Source organism: Lagopus muta, chromosome 1 (genome assembly GCF_023343835.1).
Source record: "Lagopus muta isolate bLagMut1 chromosome 1, bLagMut1 primary, whole genome shotgun sequence".
Taxonomy (NCBI): Eukaryota; Metazoa; Chordata; class Aves; order Galliformes; family Phasianidae; genus Lagopus; species Lagopus muta.
In genome coordinates this window covers 48,968,522-48,985,339 of record NC_064433.1, presented here as the reverse complement: position 1 = coordinate 48,985,339, position 16,818 = coordinate 48,968,522, and the positions used below count along the sequence as shown (strand labels likewise).

Here is a 16,818-nt window from a genome sequence, read left to right as displayed (position 1 = left end):
TTATGAGCCATCTGGGAGCTAGGCAACTTGATACCAAATTTGCATTAACTAAGTTAGTTGAAGTTTCTTTTTTGTTTTGTTTAACTGCTGCACCTTCCTATCATGTCCTCATACTAGAAATTACGTTACTAAGGCTTTTTAGACTGGGAAGAAAAACTTTATGTTAAAATCAGTTTGATACAATCTGTTGGACAGAGGGCTGTAACAAAAAATCTAGGTGGAGTAAGTCTGCCTTACCTCTGGTTAGTGCAGTATCAGTTGTGCTTTTCAGTTATTTTTAGTTTTGAGTTGCATTAAGAGCCATTTGCTGAACACATTGGTAATTATCCAGGAGATTCTACAGTGTTCAAATATCATAGGCAGATGGGTTTCACTAAATATCATTTAGCGTTCTTTATCCCTTATAATTCCTAAACATTTATGCTTTTAGTGTTCCTGCAACCATACCTGGATCTTGTTATCTTCTAAAGTAACTCCAATTGAATTAATTTAATCTTTCAGATGACCCCAGTAAGTGTCTTTGAAGTGCCTGTGAAGTATGTTTAGTCATGCTATTAGAGGTGTGAAAGTAATAAAATGCTGGTGTGGTGTGATGCAGGTACCTGACATAAAATGCCTTTAAAATTATTAGGTGAGCAAAGGAGACAGCAAAAATGCCAAAAAGAAAAACAATAAGAAGACAAGTAAGAACAAGAGCAGTTTGAGTCGTGGCAATAAGAAGAAGCCTGGCATGCCGAATGTGTCCAATGACCTTTCCCAAAAGCTGTATGCCACTATGGAGAAACACAAAGAGGTGAGAGTTGATAGGATGAGAAATACTGTTTTGAAGTATACAGATGTTCAAAACCTTGGTCCTTCTGACAGAACTGTGTGCTGTAAATCATACAGGTTTGACTGGGGAGTTGGGTGGTACACTAGAGTTAAGTACCAGTAAGTGGTCATATTCTTTGCTATGAAGAAGGTAAACCAACTTGCAGTGCACTCAGAAGTTTGAAGTTTCCCAGTTCTTAAGGACACACTACTGTAGCAGCGCATCATTCAGGCGTTAGCAGGGCCTAGAAATGTACACTGGAGTTTGAACAAAAAGTCTTGATAAGTGCTGGCATTAATTATTTCTATTTCAATTCTCAGGTTTTCTTTGTCATCCGTCTCATTGCTGGCCCTGCAGCCAACTCCCTTCCCCCCATCGTTGAGCCTGACCCACTCATTCCATGTGACCTGATGGATGGGCGCGATGCTTTCCTTACCCTTGCTAGAGACAAGCACCTGGAGTTCTCCTCACTGCGAAGAGCTCAGTGGTCAACCATGTGCATGCTGGTGGAGCTGCACACGCAGAGCCAAGACCGCTTTGTTTACACCTGCAACGAGTGCAAGCATCACGTGGAGACCAGATGGCACTGCACTGTGTGTGAGGTACGTTTGGTGAAGTTTTCCCTACTGGCATCCCTATATTTCTGTGCCCAGAGTTTTCTCAGTGTTACAAAAAAGATCTGTACAGTTCACCTTCTGGCAGTTGAGGAAAGAAGGACGTTTTTTCTTATCAGATAGTACTACTAGTTGGCTACTCAGTGAAATTTTTGTCTTCTACTTTCAAGCTTTCAAAACTGAAGTAGCAGAATTGCATTTCCTGTAATTCATTTAAAGTGCTGCTGCTTAAACAGCTGGAAAAAGTAATGGTTGCTTGGGCTGTAATTACTTGATCGTTCTGAAGAGCAATGTGTTCGTTCTTCCAAACTGTGGTGCTGCAGTATTTCTGTAAACAGGGCTCTCCGTCAGTTTTCTGATACAGAGGTTTTGCTATACCATAAAACAGATTTCTGTTCTTGGGTGATTGTTCTGTTGTCACTCTGTAGTAGCAAACAGCATACTTGTTCTCAGAGCTGTTTGCAGTATCAGTGTTTGAGGACCGAGCCCGGTGGGCCTGTTCCCAGGATCTGGAAGAATCTTAAATCTGTCTTGTAACTTAATTTTTTAGCCTGCTAGAAGTAAATGATTGCTGTGGATTTGTTTCTGAAAAGTTCTGATTAAGTTTTTATATTCTCATTTTGAAGTAGGTATTGGAAAACAAATTCTACGTTTCTTACAGATTAATTGAATCCCTTGGATAACTTGGATCATCTTAAATAAATTGAGCCCAAATTCTTGCTGTTGCTTTCACAGACTGTAAATGCTATTCTGTTCTTCTATCAGCACACTTTTGGGTTCAACTCACCTGACAGCCCAGCTTTCATTCTTCCTTCTTCGAAAGTTGAGTAAGAGTGGTAGGAAAGGTACCCCTTCTTTTGAAAAAGCAGCATGCAACAGCTGTTTGATCCTTGCCTTTCTTTTCCTTTTTTTAAATCAGGAAAGAAAGGGATTTTTTTCAGCCTGGCTGAATCACTTGTGACTTATTAACTCAGAGCAAACTTGTTATTCAAGATACACGTTTGTGTAAACTTCAGACACCTTTATATTCCTGCACACTTTCCCTGGCTATAGTTTCAATTCATTCCTCTCTGCTACCTCAGCATAGCCTGAAAGACTGATTTTTTTCCCCCAAGCATTAATTTGCCTGGAACAGTCTGGGAGTAATGTGCTGAGATGGCATACACCATTTGCTTATTGTGTGGGAGTAACAGGAACACTGATAACTTTACCTTCGTTGTCTTTCCAGGATTATGACCTGTGCATCACCTGCTATAACACTAAGAATCATGACCATAAGATGGAGAAATTAGGCCTTGGTCTAGATGATGAGAGCAACAACCAGCAGACTGCAACCACCCAGAGCCCAGGTGACTCCCGCCGCCTGAGCATCCAGCGCTGCATCCAGTCCCTGGTCCACGCCTGCCAGTGCCGTAACGCCAACTGCTCGCTGCCATCCTGCCAGAAGATGAAACGGGTTGTCCAACACACCAAAGGCTGCAAACGCAAAACCAACGGAGGGTGCCCCATCTGCAAGCAACTCATTGCTCTTTGCTGCTACCATGCAAAGCACTGCCAGGAGAACAAGTGCCCAGTGCCCTTCTGCCTCAACATCAAACACAAGCTCCGACAACAGCAGCTTCAGCACCGCCTGCAACAAGCTCAGATGCTCCGAAGGAGGATGGCAAGTATGCAGCGGACCGGTGTGGTGGGCCAGCAGCAGGGGCTGCCCTCACCAACGCCAGCCACCCCGACAACTCCGACAGGCCAGCAGCCCACGACGCCGCAAACTCCCCAGCCCCAGCCTCCACCCCAGCCCGCCTCACAGCCTCAGCCCGCGCCTCCCAACAGCATGCCGCCCTACAGCATGCCGAGAACTCAGCCTCCCGGCGCTGTGTCCCAGGGCAAGGCGGGCGGCCAGGTGACTCCTCCGACTCCACCCCAGCCACCTCAGCCGCCAGTCCAGGGTCCTCCTCCAGCAGCGGTGGAAATGGCCATGCAGATCCAGAGGGCGGCGGAGACCCAACGACAGATGGCGCAGGTTCAGATTTTCCAAAGGCCGATTCAGCACCAGATGCCCCAGATGCCGCCCATGGGAATGAATCCTCCGCAGATAGCCAGGGGTCCTGGTGGTCACATAGATCAAGGAATGGGGCCGGCGGGGATCCAGCAGCAGCCACCTTGGGTGCAGGGTGGCTTGCCCCAAGCTCAACTGCAGCCGGGAATGCAGAGGCCATCCATGATGTCAGTAGCCCAGCCAGGTCAACCGATGAATATGGCACCTCAGCCAGGAATGGGCCAGGTACCTGGCGCTGCCCAGCCAAAACAGCCACCTCTGCCCCAGGCGGCCTTACAGAACCTACTGCGGACACTCAGGTCTCCCAGCTCACCCATGCAGCAGCAGCAGGTGCTTAACATCCTTCACTCCAATCCTCAGCTGCTGGCTGCTTTCATCAAGCAGCGGGCCGCCAAGTACGCGGGGTCCCAGAACCCCCAGGGGATGCCTGGTCAGCCTGGCATGCCCCAGGGCCAGCCGGGGCTCCAACCGCAGCAGGCCATGCAGGGGCAGCAGGCAGGGGTGCACCCCAACGCAGCCATGCAGAACATGAACCCTATGCAGGGGGGGGTGCAGAGGCCCAGCATGCCACAGCAGCAGCAGCCGCCACAGCAGCCGCAGCAAGCCATGGCTGGGATGAATCCTCAGGCACAGCAGATGAATATGAATCACTCGGGGATGGCTCCTCAGTTCCGAGACCTCCTGATGCGGCGGCACCAGATAATGGAGCAGCAGCGCCAGCAGCAGCAGCAAGGAGTGGGACCGGCGCTGGGGCCAGGGATGGCCAACCACAACCAGTTCCAGCAGCCCCAGGGAGTCGGGTATCCGCAGCAGCAGCAGCAACAGCAGCAGCAGCAACGGATGCAGCATCACATGCAACAGATGCAGCAAGGAAACATGGGACAGATAAGCCAGCTTCCCCAGGCCATGAGCGCAGAGACAGGAGCCAGTTTGCAGCAGGCTTTCCAGCAGAGGCTGCTCCAGCAGCAGATGGGGTCCCCGGCTCAGCCCAATCCTATGAGCCCCCAGCAGCACATGCTGCCCAACCAGGCCCAGTCCCCGCACCTACAGGGTCAGCAGCTCCCTTCGTCGCTCACCAATCAAGTGCGCTCTCCGCAGCCTGTACCCTCCCCACGGCCCCAGTCCCAGCCCCCCCATTCCAGCCCATCCCCCCGGATGCAGCCTCAGCCTTCTCCGCACCATGTCTCCCCGCAGACCAGCTCCCCACATCCAGGACTGGTAGCTGCACAGGCTAATCCCATGGATCAAGGGCACTTTGCCAGCCCGGACCAGAGTGCAATGCTTTCCCAGCTTGCTAGCAATCCTGGTATGGCAGGCCTCCATGGTACAAGCGCCACAGAACTGGGGCTCAGCTCTGAGAACTCAGACTTGAATTCAAATCTTTCACAGAGTACACTAGACATACACTAGACACATTGTAGCATTTTGGGAGCAAAAAAAAGAAAAAGAAGAAAAAAGAAAAAAGAAAAAAACTTATTTTCTCAAGACTTTTTGTACTGAAGACGAATTTTTTTGAATCTTTCTTAGCTAAAACAACATTTTTCCCTGGACACATCTGAACTCTGCAGCAGTAGTTTGTGGTTTTCAAAGCAAACCAACAACGAACCTGAGGGACAGTAGAGTACAAAGAATATATTTTTGTTATGGCTGGAATCATAACCAGTCCTTTTTCTTGTTTATTTTTTTTTTTTTCCTCGTGTGCGTTGGGGAGGTTGGGGGAGGAGGGTGATCTTCTGGCTGTTGGCCAAAGGACGCCCTACTCGTTGCCTCCAATAGGTTTTATTTTTTTTTTTAAATTAATGAAAATATGTAATATTGATAGTTATTATTTACTGAGGCAGATGGTAAACATTTTCCCTATTCTGGTTTTTCTTCGTGTCACCACAAAAAAGAAAAATACCACAGTGAAAAAAACGACGTCAAAAAAAACCACCAGAGGAGAAACTTTTCCTAAAGCCGGAGGACAAAAGGGGTTAATGTTGCTTTAAGAATACATTACATATATAAATATATATATATAAAAGTAAATACCGATCTTTTCCTCTTCGGTTGGAAATATGTCAATTCTTTGAGAGAAAAAAAAAAATGTAAAAATATTAAATAACTCAGTCCCCTCCTGAAGTCTACTTTTGTCCTCCAAGAATTTTCTATACAAGAGTCTGAGCTTAAAAAATAAAAACTTCAAGTATTAAAATTTGTACATGTAGAGAGAAGACGACATTTTTTGCAAATACACAGGGGCAGCTGCCAAATGGATGTAGTATATATATTGTGGTTTCTGTTTTCTTGAAAGAATTTTTTTTTTGTTGTTATTTTTACATCTAACAAAGGAAAAAATGAAAATAAAAAAGAGGGTAAGAAACAATTCCGACGGGATGATTTTAACCTGAGAAAAAGTCCCTGGGGTTTCTTCTTTCTGCTTGCTTTCTCTCTCCTCTGCCCTTTTCCCCACCCTCTTCCCACTTTCTGTAAAACTTGAAAATAGAAAGCAAAAAAACAACAAAAAGCAAACAAAAAAAACAACCCTCAAATGTTGTAAATCATGCAATTAAAGTTGATTACTTATAAATACGAACTTTCGATCACTGTATAGACTGTTAAAAATTGATTTCTTATTACCTATTGTTAAATAAACTGTGTGAGACAGACAGCCTGTTTTTAATGATTCCCTGCGCTCCCACACGTGTCGCTCGTTGAGGAGACGCTGGGGTGGCAGAAGATGTGCTACTTCCGATGTTCGCCGTGTAGAAGTTGGAGAGCTATTTAATGTATATGACTGTTTTAAAGTGCAAATCTATGCTAAGGGGACGTGGAGTAACGAGTAGTCTTATAAATGGACGCTTCTTTTTTTTGGTACAAGCCTGCATTCGCGTTTGTTCATGGCATGTATTTTACCAAAGAAATGAGGTCTGACCTCCTCAGTTGTGCCGCTCAGCTGTACCGCACCCTGCTCGGCCAGGCTGGGAGCGGCTGACGCTCAAAAGACCTATTTTGCATTTTGAAATGAGAACTATTGTTTGGATATGTGATATTAAAAGATCCTATTTCACTTGGAATATATTGTACAGCTTTTGGCACCGAACGGCGAGCCTGAGAGAGAACCTTGCGTGGGTATTGCGTAGATGCTGCGCTGCCGTGGTTGATGGGTGCCCCGTTAATGCTGCATTGCGCCCATCTATGGGCTGTCCACAGGGTGCACGTGGCTGCTTAGCATGGAAAGGCTGAAGTGCTCTTGGTCTCACCTGACAGCAGTGTGTGCAGGCAGCTGCTGCTTATTCAAGCGTGTACCCCTATTTTGGGGATGTCCTGAGCAGGAATGCTTTAGCTAAGGAGTGTGCGTTCAGCAAAGCCGTTGTGTGTGCCATCTGTAACTGTGTGCACATACTGTCAACCCTGTGGTGTCAAAGCTGGTGCTGCGCGCTGCCTGAGTGCCATACGTACAGAGTAGCCAGGGAGGGCTTCCCTAAGTACAGCCCTACCCTGCGGGTGTGTATGCCACGGCTGTGGTGGGATAGTGACTTGTACCTGTGTGTTGTGCACCTGAAGATCTGGATGTGGCCAGAGCACAGCAGGGCTGTTGGGATAACAGCACGAGCAATTTGCCTTCAGGAGATGGCTGGTGGAAGATGATGGAGAGGGGAGCCTGACTGCACAGGAATCTTGGTTAAGAGCCAAACAAAAGCCGTGGTCTGTTACAAAGTGGGCAGATGTTCATGGTTGTTAGAAACTTGGAACAAAAAGCTTGCTATTTAGATACAAGCACAAGGAGGATGATTGATCTTACACAGGAGCATAAGTTGTGAATAGAAAGGTGTACTAGATGGCAAGATGCCTTCAGCAGGCTGGCAGATGGTCCCTGGAAGGCTTATAGAATGCAGCCCTGTGCTTTGGCGTTCTCCATCAGGCAATCCTCATTCTGACCAGCCCTAAATGCTGAAGTCAGCTCTGCCAAGCCCATTAATGCCCTCCTCTGCAGTGGAAGGTACTGATTGCTGTTGATCCACTGAAGCAAACAGAAGCCCCATGGTGAATACCCAGGGCAGCAAGATGGGATGTTTTAGGTCTGTGTTCTCCATTTCAACCGTGGCAAGCTTTCTTCTTTCTTTTCACCCAAACAAAGCCTAGTTTTACTTTCAGCCCTGGGGCCTCCCAAGATGTAGTACAAATAAAAATCCTTCTGACCACACAGGTGTTACTGAAGTATAAAATGTACCCAGCTTACTGGCCTGTGTTATGATATTTGTGTGTCCCAACTTAGAGGTTTGAATGAAAGCTGAATTGCAGTTGCATTGCTGCACCAACAGATGCTGACTATATCTGTTCTGCCTCAAGAACTCTCCTCTTGTCAGGAGGCCACACAGCTCCTACACTCATGGCTATTGCAACCTGAGCTATCAAGATGTGCTCCTGGTCTCCTCTGTAGATCTGTAGGTGAAACAGGACACATCTTCCCAGTGCCTAAAGTGGCAATCTTACAGCCTCACTTATCATGGGAGTCTCCATTTTTCAAGCTGATGGGCACTAGCATCAGTAAAGATGAGTGGATGAGTGATTCAGGCTCTTGAGTCGTAAAATCACCAAGATTGGGAAAGACCTCCCAGATCATCCAGTCCAACCACCCACCTACCACCAGTATTTCCCACTAAACCATGTTCCAAAGTACAATATCTAAATGATTCTTGAACACCCTCAGAGATGGTAACTCAACCACCTCTCTGGACAGCCCATTCCACCACTAGAATACTCTTCCACAGAAAAATTTTTTCTAATACCCAACATGATTTTTAATGAACGATGGCAGACTGCCCCATACAGTACCTCAGTTGGATGCACCTGCAGTCCTAGAAGCTTGACTACCCTATGTTCTTCTACAAATGGACCCTGAGCTTGTTTGGAGATTCTAGCAAGGGAACACAGCTACCATATACCCTTGAGCAATGAATGGGATGTCTCCATCAGGGAAAGTCATCATCTTTCACTAAGTAAGCAGCTTTGGGAGGGATGTGCATGGAACAGTGGGGAGGAAGGAGATACCTACCAAACCAGCCAGATCAGCCTTAGCAATCAATGGGGTGAAAGATGTCACAGCCAGTTCGCCCTCACATCTGTGAAACTCCAGGAAAGTGATGTGGCTGGTGTATGGCAGTTGTGCCTGTCTCGGGACCTTACCATAAAGAAGTACTTCTGCATGTTAGTACGGTAAGTTTTAAGCCAATGCTCCTCGTGCTATCGCTAAACACCATCAAGAAGAGCCTGGCCTCATCCATATGCCTCCCATCTCCCTCAAGATCATAGAATCACAGAATGGCCTGGGTTGAAAAGGACCTTGAAGATCATATAGCTTCAGGCCTCCTGCTTTCGGCAGGGTGCCAACCAGCAGACCAGGCTGCCCAGAGCCACATCCAGCCTGGCCTTGAATGCCTCCAGGGATGGGGCATCCACAGCCTCTCTGGGCAGCCTGTTCCAGTGTGTCACCACCCTGGGAATGAAAAACTTCCTCCTCATATCTAACCTAAATCTCCTTTGTCTTAGTTGAAAACCACCCCCCTTTATCCTATCGTATCGACCCATGTAAAATGTTGTTCCCTCTCCTGTTGATATGCTCCATTCAAGAGCTGGAAGGGCACAGTGAGGTCTCTTCAGAGCCTTCTCTTCTCCAGCTAAACAAGCCCAGTCTCCTCCACCTTTCCTCGTAGGAGATGTGTTCCAGTCCTCTGATCATCTTAGCGGCCCTCCTTGGGACCTGATAGAAGAGCTCTGCATATTTCTTGTGCTGGGGGCTCCAGGCCTGGATGCAGTACTCCAGATGGGGCCTCGCAAGAGCTGAGTAGAGGAGGACTACCATCTCTCTTTCCTTGCTGGCCTCCCCTGTTTTAATGCAGCCCAGCAGATAGTTGCTTACAGGCTTCAAGCACATGACGCTTGCTCATATCCAACTTCTCATCCACCAGGACTCCCAGAATATTCACAAGCATGGTGACCCTGCTTTTTCTTGCTCTCGCTCAGGTGGTGGCAGGCAGCCCTGTTGCAGGCAGCCAACTCCAAGCTGCTGCCTTACTGCTGATGAAAACCCTTCACAGCAGGTTCCACAGAGCTGTGGGGGCCATGTGGGCTACTGAGATCCCCCTGCTGCTGCAGTGCCTTGAAGGTAAAGTACTGGAGGGGAAGAAGAGGCAGAGGCAGGGAAGGGAAGAGGGGGAGTGAAAATGCAGCTCTGCAGAGTGGCAGAGGGGAAGCACTGCCTGCAGCCCAGTTCTTGCTCTGCTGCTGCTCCCATTCCTGCGAGTCAGCTCTGAGGCCCAGGCACCTATCCCACCAGAGATCTGCCCATTCCAGGACAGGGATGGGCCCTTCAAGTCCCCTCAGACAGCAGCCTTGGAGCACTTAGTTCCGTATTCCTGTGGGGACAGTGTTTGTGGGGAGGCACAGGTCACTGTGGAGGGGGTGCAGGTCCCAGCTTGGCTGTGTCAAGTGCCCAGGCCAAGCCAGGTTTGCAGCAGCTCTTCTTCTGTGCCTTGATCCCAAGTCAGGGTCTTTTTCTTCCTCTTGCTGTGCAGGGAAAGATGAGAGCTTCCCGGACACTGCCGAGTTTGAGCGCCGTCTGCTAAAGGTACAGCATTGCCGGGAGGCGCGGTGCAGAGGAGTGCTTGCCTGCCCCAAGTAGCCGCGCTCCCACATGAGCCACTGTGGGACAGGAACAGCCTCTCAAGCGCTGCTGCGGAGCGGAGCGGCCGCACGCCTTTGTGGCGCTGCCTCTTCCGCTCTGTCCCAAGCCCAGGGGGGTCTTAGGAGAAGGGGGCGGGTGGCTTTAATGGAGGGAACGCTGGGGGAGCTGGGAGAGGGACTGTTCTTCCAGGCACCTCTCCCTAGAGGGCTGCAGCAACTTGGGAGTGAGGGAAGAGGCAAAGGGCAAGGGAACATTGTCTTCTCCTGTTCTCCAACAGTTCCTGAGGGCGTCAGTGGACACGGCAGATGATGAGGCGTGGAGCGAGGCCCTGAGCAGTGAGCTGAGCTGGCGACTGAGCAGCTCTGCCAGCAGCTCTGCAGAAAAGGTGAGTTGCCCCCGGCTCTACCCAGCGGTGCAGCTGCAGGTGTCCAGCTGGGGCTGGGGCTGCGGCTGGTGCTCTGTCCACGCGGGATGCTGATGCTGCTTCCCAGTCTGTGCCCCGCAGAGGCCTTTCCCTGCAATCTGCCCAGGGATGGCTAAAGCTGGGCCCTGCAGCTGCTCTCAGCGACTCCCAGCGTGGGAGCTGGCCCTCCCCCAGCAGGTTAAGCTGCTGCCACAGCTCAGCTTTTTCCTTCCCTTCCCATGCAGTCGTTCCTGTACAAGGCTCTGGGCACAGTGCTGGGATCCTGTCAGGGAGTCCTCCACGTGCAGGAGAAGCTGCTGCAGCACCTGGAGGAGGCAAACGCGGAGGAGCCACGTGAGGCCCAGGTGAGCTCTCCTCTCCTCCAGCTCCTGCCAGCATGCCTGCTCTGGCCCTGGGGCAGAGGGCTTTTCCTGGCCCTGCTCCAGGCCTTTCTATCTCCTCACTGCTGCCATTTTGCTCAGGAGAGGAGCTGTAGATTCAGGCCTGTGCCAACGGCCCCTCGTTCTTTTGTGCAGGGAATCATCTCTCTTCTCAGCCATGCTGCTGAGAACAACTTCCACACAGTCCTGGCCACGCTCACCATGTTTGCGTCCAGGCTGTGCAAAGGCCGCAATGCCAGGATTTCCAGGCGCAAGAAGGTAAAGCGTTACGGGTTTCCATCTTGGCATTCTGCTGCCTTATTTTCCCTGCAGCTCCTGCCTTGGGAGCCCAGGTGCATGGCGGGGCACTGGGGGCCGTTAGCGAGTGTCTCAAGGCATTCCTTCCCACACAGATGGAGCTGGACAGCACGAGAGCTCATGCCACACGCAGCGCTCTCATGCTCGCGCACGGCAGCATGGCACTGCGTGCCTCCAAGGAGCAGCTGCTTGCCCACCTGGAGGGAGGCATCGTGGGCAACATCCTGATGCTCTACAGCTGCAGCTGCCGGGTGAGAGCTCAAAGAAGCATGCCAGGGTGTCAGAGCGCCCAGCTGCAACCCCTCCACGTGGAGGGGATGCTGAGATGGGCCTTTCCTTTCCAAAGTCCTTCGGGGAAGGGTTTGTGTCCACATGAAGATCCAAGCCCTTCCCTTAGCGTTGTCCCCACGTGTGTCCCTTGCAGCCCTTGTCCCTTCCCGCAGTTCAAAGAATGTTCTTCTCTCTTGCTCCTCAGGACTTGCAGAACAACCTCGCTCTGGTGCAGAGCATCACCGACTGCAGCTCTGCCTTCCAAGCGGTGGGTGATTCTGCAAGCTTTAACCCCTCCTTGAAGAGCAAGCTGCTGGAGATCCTGATGGTGAGTGCCTAGAGACAGGGCTGTCTGCAGAGGAGTTCTGGGCTGCGCCACAAGGCTCGCTTCCCTGGGGACATACAGGTGTCCAGCAGCCACACGTCTCCAGCCGGTGGGGACCTTGGGTGCTGGCAGGCAGCGGCTGGGCAGCGGGCTGGGTGCACCAGCTGCTGCATTCTGCAGTGCTTCCATGGGAAAGTGATGGGGCTGGTGTGTGGCAGTTGTGCCTGTCTCGGGGCCAGGTGGAACAGCTCTCGTGCGCCCCTTGCCCACTTTGACACTGTCTCTCTGGGACTTGCAGGACCTGATGAAGAAGTATTACTCGGGCATCCCTGTCTCCCCAGTGCCTCTCAAGGTGGTTCTGGCCCTGGAGCAGTTGAGGTAAGGCCTGAGGTTGCAAGGCAGGATAGTGGTCCCCGTTTTGGGTAGCTCCTGAGGGCCCGGAGGGGGCAGGGAGGGAGGAGCCGCATCTACAGGAGAGACGGCTGGGCTGTTGTGCCCAGCAAAGTTGAGGTTTGGGGCAGGGAGAAAGGCCCTGGTGCTCCTGTCCCCTGGCAGGGAAGAGAAGGGAGAGCTGGGGTCTCCTTCCCTCCAGAGCGGGAGGTGGTTCACTGCTGCTGGGGAGGAGGTGGGCGCTGCTGGAATTGAAGACAGTGCTCAGCAGCTCGAGCTGGGGGTATTGGCTTTGTAGCTGTTGATTGGGAGAAATTCAGAGGTTGCCTGAACCAGTCTGGAGAGCACTGGTAAAGGCCCTTTCTGATTTCTCTTCCTTTTTTCCTCCTCTCCTCTCAGCAAGCTGAAGCCCTCTTTCGAAAGCAAGGATATGCGTGAGATGTTGGTCCTGTGCTGCAAGAACATCGTGACATATCCTTCAGCAGAGATGATGCTGAAGATCAGGAAGTCACAGCAAGCAGCACAGTACCTGCAGGTAACCTGCCGTAACTTTCCCGGCCACCTCTGGGTCGGAACCCTACCTCAGCACACACCACCTCTGCTCTGGCAGCAGCCGTGATGCTACTCGTCACTCCCCTCTTCTGCTTTCAGCTTCAGCAAACATCACTGAAGGCTCTGGGCCGGCTCATGGGGGTCCTGCTGGAGACAGAGCCCAGCGGTGGCTTCTTCCAAAACATAGTCCATGTGAGTATGTGCTGCGGGGGCAGCAGTGCCGGTGCTCAGTGAGGCGGGAGGCCTTGAGGGAAAGGGCTGGGAAAGGAGGGACAGGGAGAGGGGTGGCAGGAAGGGAAGGAAAAGACGTCCTCAGTGACACACATGCTCTACCCCAGGTCCTGCAGAAATCCATGATATCAACCAATGTGTGGGAGCGCAAGAGGGCCCTGCAGAGCTGCTCCCAGCTGCTGGCTGTTTGTGAAGAGCTTCAAGTGAGTAAAGAGCCCCACCGCATGCCCCCTGCTCCCTCCCTGGTGCCCCTGAGCTGGAAGGTGAGCTGCGCCCAGCTGTGCATGCTGTGTGACGCATGGCGTGGGGAAGGCACAGATGGGAGAAGCTGGGGAGAGCTGGGGCCGTCGACAGCTTTGTTCCTGCCTCTCCCCCCTGCAGAGAGGAGATGCCTGTGAGCACTTTGGCTCCTTGGTGGGATTGCTGGCGCCTCTGACATGTGACCCCATGCCCGCATCCCGCCAGCTGGCCGTCACCTGTCTGAGCTCCCTTCTGCGAATCCAAGGTGAGTAGAGCAGGCGTGCTCCAGCCCTCTGCCCTCCTCCGTAGCACTACCAGAGCCCCACGGGCTGGGCCCTCTTGACAGCAGGGAGAGGCACCGCGCACGGTTCTCCTCTTGTCCCCACCCTGTCCTCTGTCTCTCCCCCGTGGAAAGCGGTCCCATTTCCAGAAGCATGACTTCCCTTTTCTCCCTGTGCTCTTTCCAGCCAAAGCAGTCCACACAGTCATTGAGACGGGTGACATCAAGAGCCTGTGCGAGGGGCTGCATGCCTGCAGCATCGCCTCTCAGCTCCAGACCACGTCCAAAATGGCCATGGTATGTGGACCCAAGAAGGGGTGCTGGGATCTCTGTCCGCAGGCTTCTGCACGACCTTTGCTGTGCCTGAGGTCACAGTTGTAGCTGGCCTCGGCCAGAGGAATCCAGGGAGGAGGCAGCTTTGAGTCTGTTTGAGGTCACAAGTCACAACCTGAGACTCTCCTTTTTCTAGTGAGACGTGGAAAAGAATAAGAGAGTTTTGCCTTCAACGCTGGAGCCGGTAGAAGAACGAAGAGAAAGACAAGGAGGAGGAGGAGGAGGAGGAGGAGAAAGAAGAGAAGCAAAGCAAAGCGAAGAGAAGCCATTAATCACATAGAGAATTGTAATTGTATTTGTACTGTAATTGAATTGTAATTGTAACACTATTATTATTAATATCTTTAATAATAAATAAATAAATAAAACCACAATTTATATTAATATTATTAATATAAAAATCTCTCTGATCATAGGATTGTAAAAGGCAAATGGGAGGTGGCAAAAGTTCAGACACTCTTCCTTATCATAACTGAATGAATTGGTTTGTTCAGAATTATGGAACAGACTCTAGCATCTTCTTAGAGCATTTCCTGCCCAGGAGGAATTAGATCACTTTATTCTCGGGAATCTAGAAAGCAAAGGGTGATTAGTTATGGCTCTGACCGATTAAGGACTTCCTCCCCAAGATGGGCTGCTGTGCTGGAAATGATGTTCCTTGAGTAACAGACCAACAGCAAAAAGCACACAGAGCAGTACTGCAAACTGGTGAAGCTGGTTGTGTGGAGGGCTTCTATCAGAATATTCTGCAGTGGTTTTCAAGGTTGGTTTCCAACTGCTTGAGTTTCCATGTGCATCCTGAATGGCCAATGTATTCATCCCTCAGTCTGTCACTGGCAGGAGATGTTATGTGACGAGAAATTGGATATGAGCAAGCAGGGTGCGCCTGCAGCCTGGAAAGCCAACTGTGTTCTGGGCTGCATTAAAACAGGGGAGGCCAGCAAGGAAAGAGAGATGGTAGTCCAACTCTACTCAGCTCTTGCGAGGCCCCATCTGGAGTACTGCATCCAGGCCTGGAGCCCCCAGCACAAGAAATATGCAGAGCTCTTCTATCAGGTCCACAGGAGGGCCGCTAAGATGATCAGAGGACTGGAACACATCTCCTGCGAGGAAAGGTGGAGGAGACTGGGCTTGTTTAGCTGGAGAAGAGAAGGCTCTGAAGAGACCTCACTGTGCCCTTCCAGCTCTTGAATGGAGCATATCAACAGGAGAGGGAACAACATTTTACATGGGTCGATATGATGGGATAAAGGGGGGTGGTTTTCAACTAAGACAAAGGAGATTTAGGTTAGATATGAGGAGGAAGTTTTTCATTCCCAGGGGGGTGACACACTGGAACAGGCTGCCCAGAGAGGCTGTGGATGCCCCATCCCTGGAGGCATTCAAGGCCAGGCTGGATGTGGCTCTGGGCAGCCTGGTCTGCTGGTTGGCGACCCTGCACGTAGCAGGGGGATTGAAACTCAATGATCACTGTGGTCCTTTTCAACCCAGGCCATTCTGTCATTCTATGATTCTGTGACATGTCTTTGCAACTGCATCTGTCTCTCAAATACAACAAATACTGGCCAGATGAGGCAGATGTCTCCTGATGGGGAAATGTAAATAAAAAAGAAGACTTTTAACTGCATGCAACTCAAGTATAAGTATGCAATTATATCTATCCCAACAGAAAGCTCTCAAAATCAATTCCATCTTGCGTATAATGCACCTGGGATAGCATGAAAAGCAGAACACAATACTTTAAAAATGGCTTATCTAGTAATTTAATTGATTGATTGGGATACCAAGTCTTGGAGTCAAAATGTGGTCAGAGAGCAGGTAACCATTCTGATGCTGTTTGGTCAAAAAATTGTTTGGTGAGCCCGTGGGTCACTGACATGTACAGTGGTCTTGAAATGGTAATGGATGTTAAAGAAGGGAGCTCCCAGTCACGATGACCATGGATAGGTCCATTGAATCTCCCCATGAGAGAACCAGCCAGTGAATCAACTACAAGGTAATGCTATGTTTACCGCTGCAGGATTTGGTGGACAGCAATATCAGCATGGGAAGGAGCTGAACAGGCCTCTGAGCAACCTGATCGAGCAGTAATTCCTGTTCACTGCTGGGGAGTTGGACTAGATGAGCTTTCAAGGTCCCTTCCAACTCAAATAATTCTGTGTTTCTATGAAAAATGTAGGAGAGCTGGATGTGGGGATGGAGCATTTACATACTTTTTGCAGTTTTCAGTGGAAGTAAGAATTTCCAAGGAAAATGCAGGCCTTCTCTTCTCCAAGCTAAACAAGCCCAACTCCCCCAGTCTATCTTCATAGCAGAGGTGCTTCAGCCCTCCAAGCATCGGCGTGGCCCTCCTCTGGACCTGCTCCAACAGTTCTTCCTGTACTGGGGGCCCCAGGCTTGGACACAGTACTCCAAACAGAGTCTCACAAGGGCAGAGTAGAGGGAAGCAATCCCTCCCTCCCTCTCCCTATCAGCCATCCCTTGTTGTTTAGATACTCACCGCTGGGTCTTAGCAGAGTAGAAATATCCTTTTTTCTTTCTTTCTTTTTTTTTTTTTTTTTTTTTCTATCTACTGTGCCAACACATTGAAGTTGATAAACCACAGTTTGGCATGAAAGACAACAAATGCTAGAGATATGAAGAGACAGTGCTTCCTGCCTACTCTTAACTGGGAGCTGGGATGAGGGATGTTGCTAGTGGGTCAACTAAGACCACGGTACTTTTCTACGGTGGGGGGGAGGGAAGCTGTCTTTGCATGAAATGATTGCAAGCTGAGGTTGAATCACCAGCTGCTCTTTGGAAGGCGGGAAACATGGAACGGTGCGGCCGCCGTAAGGCGCCACGCTCTTCCGCCTTCTCGCGGAAATCGAACTACGCCTCCCGTCGTGCCCCGCGGGGAGCGCAGGGGGAACAAGCTCTTCGCTGATTGGCTTCTTTTCTTCCACCTG

At 50.4% G+C, this 16,818-nt stretch overlaps 2 protein-coding genes across 2 annotated transcripts in view; both read left to right on the top strand.

The window, feature by feature from the left end:
* EP300 (E1A binding protein p300) overlaps nt 1-6,131 on the top strand; it is a 58,824-nt gene extending 52,693 nt beyond the window's left edge. Inside the window, exons 29-31 of the mRNA XM_048926718.1 lie at nt 632-793; nt 1,132-1,413; nt 2,654-6,131. Coding sequence (XP_048782675.1) covers nt 632-793; nt 1,132-1,413; nt 2,654-4,891 — 2,682 coding nt within the window. The 3' untranslated portion in view covers nt 4,892-6,131. The remainder of the gene's footprint in view (nt 1-631; nt 794-1,131; nt 1,414-2,653) is intronic.
* A 3,251-nt stretch (nt 6,132-9,382) lies between these two features.
* On the top strand, nt 9,383-14,160 carry LOC125685810 (maestro heat-like repeat-containing protein family member 2B). The gene is made up of 14 exons (XM_048929273.1): nt 9,383-9,629; nt 10,039-10,091; nt 10,426-10,533; nt 10,797-10,916; nt 11,088-11,210; nt 11,345-11,500; nt 11,725-11,847; nt 12,143-12,222; nt 12,634-12,769; nt 12,886-12,978; nt 13,125-13,220; nt 13,399-13,522; nt 13,725-13,834; nt 14,007-14,160. Exons 1-14 carry the CDS (start codon nt 9,455-9,457, stop codon nt 14,007-14,009), a joined length of 1,500 nt encoding a protein of 499 aa, XP_048785230.1. The 5' UTR covers nt 9,383-9,454; the 3' UTR covers nt 14,010-14,160.
* Nucleotides 14,161-16,818: the final 2,658 nt, after the last annotated feature.